At 46.9% G+C, this 12,765-nt stretch overlaps 1 protein-coding gene across 1 annotated transcript in view; it reads left to right on the forward strand.

The window, feature by feature from the left end:
* Positions 1–12,765, forward strand: part of ADAM19 (ADAM metallopeptidase domain 19) — a 95,837-nt gene extending 83,072 nt beyond the window's left edge. The window contains exons 18-20 of the mRNA XM_066589199.1: positions 5,365–5,433; positions 8,191–8,382; positions 11,278–12,765. Coding sequence (XP_066445296.1) covers positions 5,365–5,433; positions 8,191–8,382; positions 11,278–11,349 — 333 coding nt within the window. The 3' untranslated portion in view covers positions 11,350–12,765. The remainder of the gene's footprint in view (positions 1–5,364; positions 5,434–8,190; positions 8,383–11,277) is intronic.

Here is a 12,765-nt window from a genome sequence, read left to right on the forward strand (position 1 = left end):
TTCAAGCAAGACCATTTTTACAAGGCCCGGCAGGGTTGGGCGGGACATGGGCGGGGCTTTGGTTATAGGGGGCGGGGTTATGAAGGGGGTTGGAGTTTAGTGCATTCTTATTTAGTTATGACATTAGAATGTCCTGGCAGTACACACATAGGGCAGTGTATAATCTCCCCCCCCCCCCCAGCACACACATAGGGCAGCATATAATTTATCTCCCCCACCCCAGTAATAGACAGCCCCCATCCCTCAGTAATAGACAGCCCCCACCTCTCAGTAATTAGCAGCCCCTCCCCCTGTAATAAGCAGGTCCCCCCCCAGTAATAAGCAGGTCCCCCCCCCCCAGTAATAAGCAGGTCCCCCCCCCCCAGTAATAGGCAGCGCCCCACCCCCAGTAATAGGCAGTGCCCCCCCCAAGTAATAGGCAGCCTCCCCCCCCAAGTACTAGGCGCCCCCCCCCCAGTAATAGGCAGCCTCCCCAGTAATAGGCAGCCTCCCCAGTAATAAGCAGCCCCTTCCCCAGTAATAAGCAGCCCCCCCCCCCAGTAATAACCAGGTCCCCCCCAGTAAGCAATCCCCCCCAGTAATAAGCAGGTCCCCCCCCCCAGTAATAACCAGGTCCCCCCCAGTAATAACCAGTCCCCCCAGTAATAAGCAACCCCATTCCCCTGTAATAAGGACACCCCCCCCCCCAGTAATAAGCAGGTCCCCCCAGCCAGTAATAGGCAGCCCCTTCCCCTGTAATAAGTAGCCCCCCCCAGTAATAAGCAGCCCCCCCAGTAAGCAATCCCTCCAGTAATAAGCAGGTCCCCCCCCCAGTAAAAGGCAGCCCCCCCCCGTAATAGGCAGCCCCCCCAGTAATAGGCAGCCCCTTCCCCTGTAATAAGTAGCCCCCCCAGTAATAACCAGCCCTCCCAGTAATAGGCAGCCCCTTCCCCTGTAATAAGTAGCCCCCCCCCCCCAGTAATAACCAGCCCTCCCAGTAATTGGCAGCCCCTTCCCCTGTAATAAGTAGCCCCCCCCCCCCCAGTAATAAGCACACCCCCACCCCCAGTAAGCAACCCCCCAGTAATAAGCAGGTCCCCCAGTAGTAAGTAGCCCCCCCAGTAATAGGCAGCCCCTTCCCCTGTAATAAGTAGCCCCCACCCCCCAGTAATAACCAGCCCCCCCAGTAATAGGCAGCCCCTTCCCCTGTAATAAGTAGCCCCCCCCCCCCCCCAGTAATAAGCAACCCCTCCAGTAATAAGCAGGTCCCCCCCCAGTAAAAGGCAGCCCCCCCGTAATAGGCAGCCCCCCCAGTAATAGGCAGCCCCTTCCCCTGTAATAAGTAGCCCTCCCCCCCAGTAAAAAGCACACCACTCCCCCCCCCCAGTAAGCAACCCCCCAGTAATAAGCAGGTCCCCCCCTGTAATAAGCAGGTCCCCCAGTAGTAAGTAGCCCTCCCGGTAATAGGCAGCCCCCCCCCCCAGTAATAGGCAGCCCCTTCCCCTGTAATAAGTAGCCCCCCCCCCCCAGTAATAGGCAGCCCCTTCCCCTGTAATAAGTAGCCCCCACCCCCCAGTAATAACCAGCCCCCCCCCAGTAATAGGCAGCCCCTTCCCCTGTAATAAGTAGCCCCCCAACCCATATACTTACCTCCTCCCTGCTGTCGCTCTCTGTCTGCTTGCCCTGACGTCAGCCCGGAACGCTTCCTCCCCGAGTCCTCTCCTGCGGAACTAATGAGCAGGGGACTCGGGGAAGAGTATCCTGGCTGCACAGACGTCAGTGTGTGCGCCGGCATCAGCGCGTTTACCAGCGGGGAGCTGCGGCGCCCCCGCTGGTAATCGCTTCGGTGGTCAGCGGCGTCGGCACGCCGCGGGCCACATAGCACAAGGCAGCGGGCCGGATTCGGCCCGCGGGCCTTGTGTTTAGAGTAAAAGTTCCCGGCGGTGCCGCGGACCGGCGCTAAACACCCAACGGCCCGGCCCCGGTCCGCGGCCCGGCGGTTGGGGACCCCTGGTGTAGACCATGGAGAGGAGGTCATGGTGTAGACCATGGAAAATGAAAGGGGTTGTCCAGAATTAGAAAAACGTGGCTGCTTATATACACATAGAATAATGGAAAGTCTCTACACACTACTTTATCTGGAAGTTTCTCCGGTATTGATGACCAATCTTCAGGATAGATCATCTATAATTGATCAGTTGTGGTCCGCCACTTGGCTTCCCCGTCAATCAGAGGTTGCGGCACTCAGGTGAGCACTGCAGCCTCTTCCCAGACCCGTGATGTCACATTCATAGGTCACCTGGACTGAGAGCAGGTCAGTCCCATTTAGGTTAATAGGACTGAGATACAATACGAGCCAAGGCTGCTATCAAATATATGGCGCTGTGCCTGGTATGTACTGAAGTGACAGCGTTGTTCAGCTGATTACCACTGTCACTTTGATAAGCTATTCAGTTAGGATCTGAAGCCAGATCTTGAGGATAAGACATCAATAGTCCTGGAAAACCCCTTTAATATAGAAAAAAAATGATTTGGGCATATGTTAGTGGTAACTTTGAGGTAAATAAAGTAGCACTAAGTTTCAGACTACAATCTTCATTTTTTTCAGCCCCCCTGATTTGCAGTTTGCTACCTGCTTCTAGTTTGCGGCTTATCTCATGTAGACTTGCCCTTCCCAGTCATACACGCTGGATGTGAGGTCTTGTGTGTCCAGGATGCTGCTGTCATCACTAGCTCTCATGTATCAGCACGGCTTTGGTCCTGGACTGATTTCTCCTGCTACAGTCCATGAATCCAATGTTCAAAAGTGTTGATTTTTTTTCTTCCCCTTCTCCTCCTACAGACTGCCAGTCGTGTTCCCCCCTATCGCTCTACATTAATACACCGCCTATGGGATTCATTCCCTGCCCCATGACACTGCCGTTTGTTTATCTACAGTACACCCTGATACAGTACAACCTGTGTGATCTACCCTTCCTGAAGACTTGGATCCTTTCCTTCCTACCTACTCTCTGATCTAACATGTACAATCTCTTCTCCTTGCTATGTCGAAGGGTCCTTTTACACGTAGTAAATAACTGTTGGAACAAAAGAACCATGATTGATTCGTTTCTTTTCAAACAATGTCCGTTTACATGTGCAGATAATTTTTCATCATTTGGCTCATTCAATCGATTCTTTGGTTTGTCAGGGGAATTATATTGCCAAACGTGGGTTTGTGAATGACTGCAAACGACGAACAATGATCTTATGTCTGCATAAAGTGAATGATGAACAATAAGCAAATGAATTATCATTCATTATTCACTTGTTAGCTATGTTTACAGTGAACGTTTATATTTTAGTTTTGTATGATCCAACGCTTAATTTAACCATAATCGTTCCGTATAAGAGTGCCCTAACACTGAGAAAAGGGAAGTGGAGAGCAAATTGAGCAGATTCAGCCAGGAGCAGTTTGCTGCCAGATCTATGGCAAAGCAGCAGCACAGCCAGCTTCGTACAGGAGTTGCACAGACTCTACAGCAGCAAAAAAAAAAAAGTTAGATTTATGAGGCAACTAGAGATGAGCAAACGTACTAGGTAAGGGCAATTTCGCAATCGAGCACCGCGATTTTCGAGTACTTCACTACTCGGGTGAAAAGTACTCGGGTGCGCTGTGGGTGAGCGGGGGGTTGCAGCGGGGAGTGGGGGGGAGAGGGAGAGAGAGAGGGCTCCCCCCTGTTCCCCGCTGCTACCCCCCACTCCCCTCTGCAACCCCCCGCCCCACAGCGCCCCCCGAGTACTTTTCACCCGAGTAGTGAAGTACTCGAAAATCGCGGTGCTCGATTGCGAAATCGCCCTTACCGAGTACGTTCGCTCATCTCTAGAGGCAACTAAATATTAAAATTTCAATTCAAAGGTGATCGGGGTCTAGGTGTTAGGAAGGACAGAAATGAATGAGACGAGGAGGCGACATGTCGTTTTCTGTTCTGTTTTTATGTAATGTCCTATTTTGCACACACAATTATATCAGCTATAAAGTGGTGAAGGAGTTATCCCACCAAAAGACTGTATCACCTATTCACATGGTCAGGGGATAACTACTGATCAGAGGACATCCGACCACTGATCCCGAGACCTGGGATCCAAAGGTTGCTTGAGGCCACCACTCCATTTATTTCAGTGGAATTCCTTTGTAGTTGAGTTCAAGAACTCCGCTATCTCTAGCAGTCCCATTAAAAATGACTAGAGCGGTAGTGTGCATCTGTGATCACCGCTCCATTCATTCAGCAACCTTTGAATCCCCAGTCTGGGGATCAGTGGTTGGATGTTCTCTGATCAGCTAGTTATCCCCTGTCCTGTGGATAGGTAGTATTGTCTTCTGGTCGGACAACCCCTTTAACCTGTTTAGGACCAGCCACAGTAAATTTATGGCGGCTGGTCCTGGGCTTAGAGCACCGCCGATAATAAAATTACGGCAGTGCTTTAAGTCTCCTGCTCTGCAATCAGGCAGAGGCAGGAACGGGTTATCAGCTGTCACTAACAGCTTTAACCCTTCCTGCCTTCTGCTTCCCCGATATACAGTGCTCAATGAGCACTGTATGGGCAAAGTGAAAGTAAGATGTACTTTCACTACGGGAGCCTCGGGGGGTCATGTGACCTCCCTGGATTCCCTGCTACTGCAGAGCTGGAGGGTCAGACTAGACCCTGGCAGCTCTGCAGGTGACTAATGTCACCACAGGGGTTGCTTTCCCCTGTAACTAGGGCTCCTATGGACGCCCTATATACAGTGGGAAAGTGTCAAAGGAAAAAAAAATATGTGAATGTCCCCCAGAGGTCTTATATGACGTCATGGGGGACACAAATAGTAAAAAACACAATTACATACATCAGTAAAACAAAATAACAGAATAAAACAACAATACATACAAAAGAAAGAGAATAACACAAAGCAGACGCCAACAAAAACCGTCGCCGTATGCGCCCTATAAACCAAAACCATACATACTATATATCAAAACGTCCGAAATAAATAGAGGAACCCATTCCCATACTTTATTTTAGTGTAAATATAAAAATAATTTTTTTAAAAATTATAAATGTTAAAACAACGATTTTTTTTTAGCTTTTTACCCCCAATAAAACTAAAAAACGGGGAAAAAAGTCAGTGAAAAAGATATAAAAAAAATAGTCACAGAAACAAAACGCAGCAAAAATAATTTTGGTAGCTAAAGGAAAGAAAATAGAGCAGTAAAACCGCCACATGGGTAAAATCCCTAAAAAGTGTCTGGTCCTTAAGGTACAAAACAGCTTGGTCTTTAAGGGGTTAATATGTGTTGACCCTAATCTAGAACTAGATTCTGTTTTATATTTTACCTTTATTAATATATTTTTTCATCTTTTTACTTTACAAGCGAAAGTGGGGAGAAAGCAAGACTCGATTCTACCTCAAGACCCAAACCTCAGATTCAGATGGTGAGTTCATGAACCCTAGTATGTTGGGAAAAATGGTATGTAGTTTGATGAAAAGTACTCCCCACCTTTCTAGGACCGTCTCCTCAGTAATAAGGCTACTTGCACACAGTAGAAATCCACATTCTGTCACAGATCTGTTTGGTGGGACTAATCTGGGTGCGGTGAACACAGCGCAGAATCCTCGTTAAGAAGTGAAATGTCACTTTTTTTCCCCCATAATGCAGATATGAAATCTGTGAACAGAAAAAAAATCAGCACCGTATATTGTATGGAGTGGATCCCCATTTAAAGGAATAGGTCACTTATTTGAGGTGGCTTTAGGGACACATAGTTGATTTGCTGTGGATGTTTCGCAACTGAAAAACTTTGCAGCAAATCAGCAGCAAACTGTATTGAATTGAAAGGCTGAAATCTGCTGCGGATCTCTCAAAATTAACACCAAATTTTGCAGATTTTGGTGCTGATTGGGTGGGGTATTTTTCAGCTGCAAAATAATCTGCCTCAAATCTGTTCAAAATCTACTTCAAAACTCACAGCAAATCAGTGACAGGTGATAAGCACCCCTTTAAGGGTTTATTCAGACGACCGTATATCGGCCGGGTATTCACGCCGGCCGATATACGGCATCCCTCTCTGCAGGGGGAGGAGGCTGGAAGAGCCAGGAGCAGTGCTCTGAGCTCCCGCCCCCTCTCCGCCCCTCTGCACTATTTGCAATGAGGAGAGTCGGAATGGGGGCGGAGCTAATTCCCGGAACTTAGCCCCGTCCCGCCTCCTCTCATTGCAAAGCTCAGAGCACTGCTCCCGGCTCTTCCAGCCTCCTCCCCCTGCAGAGAGAGACGCCGTATATTGGCCGTCGTGAATACACGGCCGATATATGGTCATCTGAATAAGCCCTTAACCCCTTCCCGTTCCAGGACGTACCGGTACGTCCTGGGAGCCTGGTACTTCCCGCAACAGGACGTACCGGTACGTCCTGGAGATAGCGCGGGATCACATAAGATCCCGCGCTATCCCGCAGCGGGAGCCGGCTGTCAGTCACAGCCGGCGTCCCGCTGCAACAGCTGGGACATCTAAGTAGATCGCGGCAGGGAAAGAGTTCACAGAGGGATCGTGATCCCTCTGTGTCTCCGGTCGGCTCTCGTGATGTCATCGCGAGAGCCCGGCCTGTCATCATGGCAACAGGACGCCAGACACCGGCGTCCTGTATTGCCTGTGCCTATAATCGCTGTACAAGCGATAAGGCATGGGAGAGCAGTAGCTCTGCCATGCCTTATAACAGCGATCATCGGTACAGTGTTGTAAGTCCCTCAGAGGGACTCAAATAGTATAAAAAAAAGAAAAGAAAAGTGTTAAAAAAAGGAAAAATGTAAAAAAAAAATGTAAAAAACCCCCTTTTTTATGCTTTTTCTAATATTAGCATAAAAAAGGGAAAAAAAATTAAAACCCCACATATTGGATATTGACGCGTCCGTAACGACGTGTACAAAAAGTTGAACATGCTTTTTGTTTTGTACGACAAAAAGCGTTAAAAGAAACGCTAAAAAACAGAGGCAAAATGCTAATTTTTAGCATTTTGCCTCACAAAAAAGGCAATAAAAGTGATCAAAAAAGCCGTACATTCCCCAAAATGGTACCAATAAAAACTACAGCTCGTCTCGCAAAAAATAACCCCTTATAGAGCTCCGTACATAGAAAAATAAAAAAGTTACAGGACTTTGAATGCAGCTATAGAGAAAAAAAAAGATTTCCAAAAAAAGGGGTTTTATTGCAAAAAAGTGTAAAAACCTAAAAAAAATATAACAATTTTGGTATCTTTGTTACCGTACCGACCCGCAGAAAAAATTTAGTGTGTCATTTATGCTGCATGATTAACGCTGTAAAAAAAAGAAAAAGAAATCTATGGCAGAATTGATGCGTTTTCTCTCCCTGTTATCATTAAAAAAAAAAAAACATTTTTACGATATTGTCTATGTACCCAAAAGTGGCACCGATAAAAACTACAGATCGCCACGCAAAAAACAAGCCCTTATACGGCCGCGTCCACGGAAAAATAAAAAAGTTATGGCTTTTGAAAAATGGAGATGGAAAAATACCAAAAAATCGCTTGGTCCTCAACGCCAAAATAGGCCGTGTCATTAAGGGGTTAAAGGGGTTTTCTGCCCTTTTTTCAACTGATTACCTATTTTACGGATAGGTCATCAATAGTTGATGGAGGGAAGTTTGCCGCTCAAGATCCCGGTCCATCAGCTGATGGTGCAGTGCAGTGGGCCAGACATCGTCATGAGCGGACAGAAGAGGAAGTGGGAGCGCCGGCTTCACTCCCATTAGAATATAAGCGCAGCACTCACACTATTTCACTTCCTGCTCCTGTTACTTTCATCCTATCCTGGGAAGGAGTGGAATAGCACTGTACAGCAGGCCGGACGGGGATCTCAAGCGGCAGACCCTCATCCATCAAATACTGATGATCTATCCAGAGGAGCGGGCAGGTACTCGCTAAGGGCAATGCTCGCTCATCTCTAATAATGTTAGTGAATTGAGTTTTAGAAAACCCCCTTCACTCTGCGGAACAACACAAAATCTGTACAGATTATAAGACATATTGTGGATTTTTAAATCAGCGGTAATTTAGCAACACATAAGGCATACGAGCGGATTGTGCACAGGCTGAGATCTGCACTAACCGTGAACAAGCCCTAAGCAGTTTTCCTTCAGATTTGATGTTTCTCATATTGGAAAATGTGCTGCTTTCTGCAGTGCCCAAAAAGCCCAGACAATCTGCAGTCCAGTAACAGGACAGAAGAACAAAGGTCTTCATCCAGTCATCAACCTTGTCACCATCCGGTCAACAAGCAGCCAGAGGGCGGAACAATGAAAAATACTCAGCAAGTGAGAGTTCCTCCACCAAGTCGACCACCGCCACCACCCCCAACTCATCCATCTGCTAAGGTAAAGGATATGTGAAATGTCAAATCACTCACGAGGTTAAAGGAGTTCTATGCAGGTCATGAATAGTTGATCGGCAGGTGTCTGCCACTCGGGATCTCCACCATTTGGCTGATCCTAAGGCTTGCTGTCAGTGTGGACAGCGCTGGAAGCAGATAGTGCTGCCCAGTTCAATGGAAGTTGTGCCTGCAGTACCCAACTGAGCCACTGCAAAATAGAAAGCGCTATTTGCTTTTAGCATTGTCTGCACTGACAACTGTATCGGGGATCAGCAGGGATCCCAAGTGGTGGACCCATGCTAATCAACCATTGATGACCGATCCTGGGGGTATCTAGGATTATAAAAACATGGCTGTATTCTTCTGAAAACAGCAGCACTCCTGTCCTTGGGTTTTGTCTGGTATTGCTACTCTGCTTCATTCACTTCAATTGAGAAGAGATGCAATACCACACCCAGCCTATAGACTGGGGTGGTGCTGTTTCTGGAATGAAGCTGCTGTGTTTTCTAATCATGGACAAAATGGGGGGTGTTGGACTTTTTAAAATTTTATATACTCCTGCTTACAGAATAGTGACATTATGACACTTTGGGTTCTCAGAACAATCACACATCACCATAAATGCTGGTGGCACATCAGTCAGATATGCTGAGGACAAACTAAGTCGCTCGTCTCCCAGGAGAATAAAGGATAGGGCATGGGGATTTCCAAACTAGTCAATCCTTGTTCAGTTGATATTCATGGGAGATCTGGAAACACCATGAGAGTGCAGAGGGAAATCTCTTAATTTTCAGAGTTGCTCTTAAAGAGGGTTTCTTAGTAATTGGAAGCCCCTATGTAAGCCAAGTCAGATAAGACAGATGTTTTTGCTTCCACTAGGGGGAGCTTAATGCACATTGTTTTACAGGGGGTGTCTCACAAATTAATTATTCACTAGAAATTTTTGACAGTGCGAGTCCTGAGTGTCCTGGAATGAATAGAGGGGTGATCACATGTTTGCACCATCGCTCCGTTCATTTCTATGGAATTGCTGCATTCTTGTATTTCTTTTAATACCATCTGCTTAAAGGACATCTGTCAGAGTCCCTGCAACTAAAACCGTAGCACTGGTAGGGTCGCTGCCATGGGGGCAGGTTACACATTCCTTGCCCGCTGCTCAGCATGCCCCAGGAGCCCCGTAATTGGTCTCTGAACCCACCACTCATATAAATGATGCAAGAGCCCGGCCAGTCCATTGCTGCATAGTACTCCTTGGCTTTCGGGATTAGTGGTTGTCAGCTTTTCCTCCTGGCTCTTGATTAACAGCTCAAGTATAATGCTAGCAGACAATCAAGAGCCATGGGGAGTACTTGATGGTTGCTCAAAGGGACTTTTGTTAATGATGAGATATCCTCAGCAAAAGGTCATCAGAAGCTGATCAGTGGGGTCTAGCACTTGGAATCCCCACCGATCAGATGATCTCCGGGTCTGTTAGTGTGTACAGAGGCCGGTTTGGTATTACAGACACAGCTCTCATTGAATTCAATGTTCACTGTGCTTGCAGTACCAATCTGGGCCGCTGCAATACGGACAGCGCTATCTGCTTTCATCACTGTCCGCATTAACAGCGGGCCCAGAAATCATCTGATCAGTGAGGACTCCAAGTGGTAGACCCCGCTGATCAGTTATTGATGACCTTTCCTAAGGATATATCATCAACAGTAAAAGTTCTGATAGCCTCTTTAAAGGGGTTGTGCCAAGACGGCATGCCCTATTAGGACATATAAACATCATAGAGTGGGAACCGCTCTCTATAACCTAGAATGGAGAGCTGTTCAGTAAGAGCGGCTCCCGTCCTGGCATACCATTCATGTGAATGGCTGTTTCGTAATACTACATCTACCCTGCAGTGACCACTGCAGAAGGAATGCCAGGCTGGCTGCGGCTTCTCTCAGCAAAATCAGATGTTTGCTGGAAGCAGAACTCAGATCGCCCTCGAACCTCACATTCTCAAAGAGGTGGTGCATCTTGACACAACCCTTTTATTGCGTAGAGCAGAACACCATTATAAGATGGCAGAGGACCACCCATCGGACCACTATTTAAATATGGAAACAATACGTCAGGGAGGCGCCACCTGTGTCGGCTTGGAGCTATAAAACCTCTGTGTAACCAAACTCTATGTGAGTTTGATAGCTTGAATAATAGATCAATAAATTCAACTCACCCGGTGTCTGGTGAGTACCCCTGTAAGGAGGTCTCACCAGCACCTCCACTTCCTCGTCGGCTTTGAAACCTCTGGTATGTCCGTTCGGCTGCTGGGCTTCTGTGTCCTGCTGGCTAGCGGGACCCACTCGAAGTATATTCGTATATAAACTTAAAAAGAAAATGCCCGCGCTCTTAAGGACCTAATTACCAGAGTCGGGCTACAGGCACCACTTGCATCCAACTTTTATTACTAATATCCTCTGTGCAACGCGTTTCGTTGTCATCCACGACAACTTTCTCAAGCACATTGTGCTTGAGAAAGTTGTCGTGGATGACAACGAAACGCGTTGCACAGAGGATATTAGTAATAAAAGTTGGATGCAAGTGGTGCCTGTAGCCCGACTCTGGTAATTAGGTCCTTAAGAGCGCGGGCATTTTCTTTTTAAGTTTATATACGAATACACTATTTAAATATGGCATACAAGGTTTTGCAACGAGGACTTTAGGGCTCCTGAAGCAGGCTGAGCGGCGGAGAAGGTATGTACAGTATGGCCTGTCCCCCATGTCAGCGTCCCTGCCGTACTGGTTTAATAGCTACAGGGATGCCGATAGACGTCCTATAAGTAATTTCTCTGGTCTTCAAGTTTAGGAAACAAGTTGCATATTTTCATATACGGCCTATGACTGATTTGATTATTGTTCTGTTTTATAGGCATTACCGCTCTCTAGAAAAGCTCCGCCTCCCGTGCCCCCAAGCAGGACAAGGCTCACCGCCAAAAAGTGAAGAACATCTGGCGACGGTCTATGATGTCATATAAATGCGACAAGGGAGCTTAAATTTAAGCGTAAAGATTAAAGTGCAGCATCGTAAGACAGGCTGCCGGCACCATTCACACCTATGTAAACCTTTCTAGGGGTTCTCAGAACTGGAGATATGTGAGGCAAGGTAGATCATGGAGGTAGGGATAATTTTGGACTTCCTGTCCATAGTCCCATTGAAATACAGGGATGCCCCAGTCTGAAATGGATGATAACAGGGAACAATAGATCACAGAAAACCAAGTATCTCTATAAAGATGGCGATGCTACCATCCCAAGTGGAATGTAGTGAAAGGGGATTAGTAGAGATACATCTGTTGCCAGGATGTGAGTCCACCTTTCGTAATAACGCTGAGTAAGTTCTTACCTTGTAGTGATCCTGTTACAGTTTGTGTTATAGTCCAGAGCTAGACTCGAAGTTCTGCTGGTTGTCATTGAAAGCTATCGACAACATTGCCCGAGCTCCTATAATGGGATGGTCTGTGGTGAAGTGTATTCTGGGAGAATTTATGCAAATCACCAAAAGCTATGCTAGCAAATTCAGATATTTCTGCTCTATAGCCAGCAGAATTATGAATGCAGCTCTGGAGAATAATACAGACTATAACTCAGGATCAGTATAAGAGAAGTAATGTATTTAGAAAGTTACTCAAGTGCTACATGTAGATTGATTCTATATGTAAAGTGTAAGTCTGCTTCCATGATGAACTAACATGAACACAGCGGCCGCCATCATACTGTATGGGCAAGTATAAGATTACCATTAGCAGATCAATGGAGTAAAGAAGGGAAGAAATCTCTAAACCTCTTGTCATCCATATAACACATGTAAGACGTGGTTAGTTAACCAAAGGAGATACAGAGGATATACGCTGAATGGGCACTTTATTAGAGACACCGACCCTTCCAAAATTGGAGCTTTCCCGTATTGAATTAAGACATGTGACCCCGGAGTGCAGCATAAAATCACGTGAGAAGATTTCCATTGAGCAGTTTCAACATGAATCCCCCTTAGATGGAAAAATCCAGCGATCTGAGCAATGTCCAACGAGGCCCGGTCATCGGTGCTAGACTAGCCGGGGCCAGGACTTCATACACTAACGACCTTGTAGGGTTTTCTCATGCAGCGGTGTGAAGAGTATAACGAGAACGGTGTGATTGAGGGAAAAAATCCAGCGAAAGAGGATCCTGTGAACGGAAACAACTTGTCGACCAAAGGGGTCAGAGGAGGATGTCAAGAATCGTTCTGATGAACAGACTGTACACAGTAAGGCTGCCTGTCCACGGGTGTTTTTGAATTGTGTTCCCCGCGGCAATAATCCGGCCACGGGGAACGCAATGCACGCTTTCCATAGCGTTGCTATAGAAAGCGCAGCCCCCC

The sequence above is a fragment of the Eleutherodactylus coqui genome, chromosome 2 (genome assembly GCF_035609145.1).
Source record: "Eleutherodactylus coqui strain aEleCoq1 chromosome 2, aEleCoq1.hap1, whole genome shotgun sequence".
In the NCBI taxonomy this organism is placed as follows: domain Eukaryota; kingdom Metazoa; phylum Chordata; class Amphibia; order Anura; family Eleutherodactylidae; genus Eleutherodactylus; species Eleutherodactylus coqui.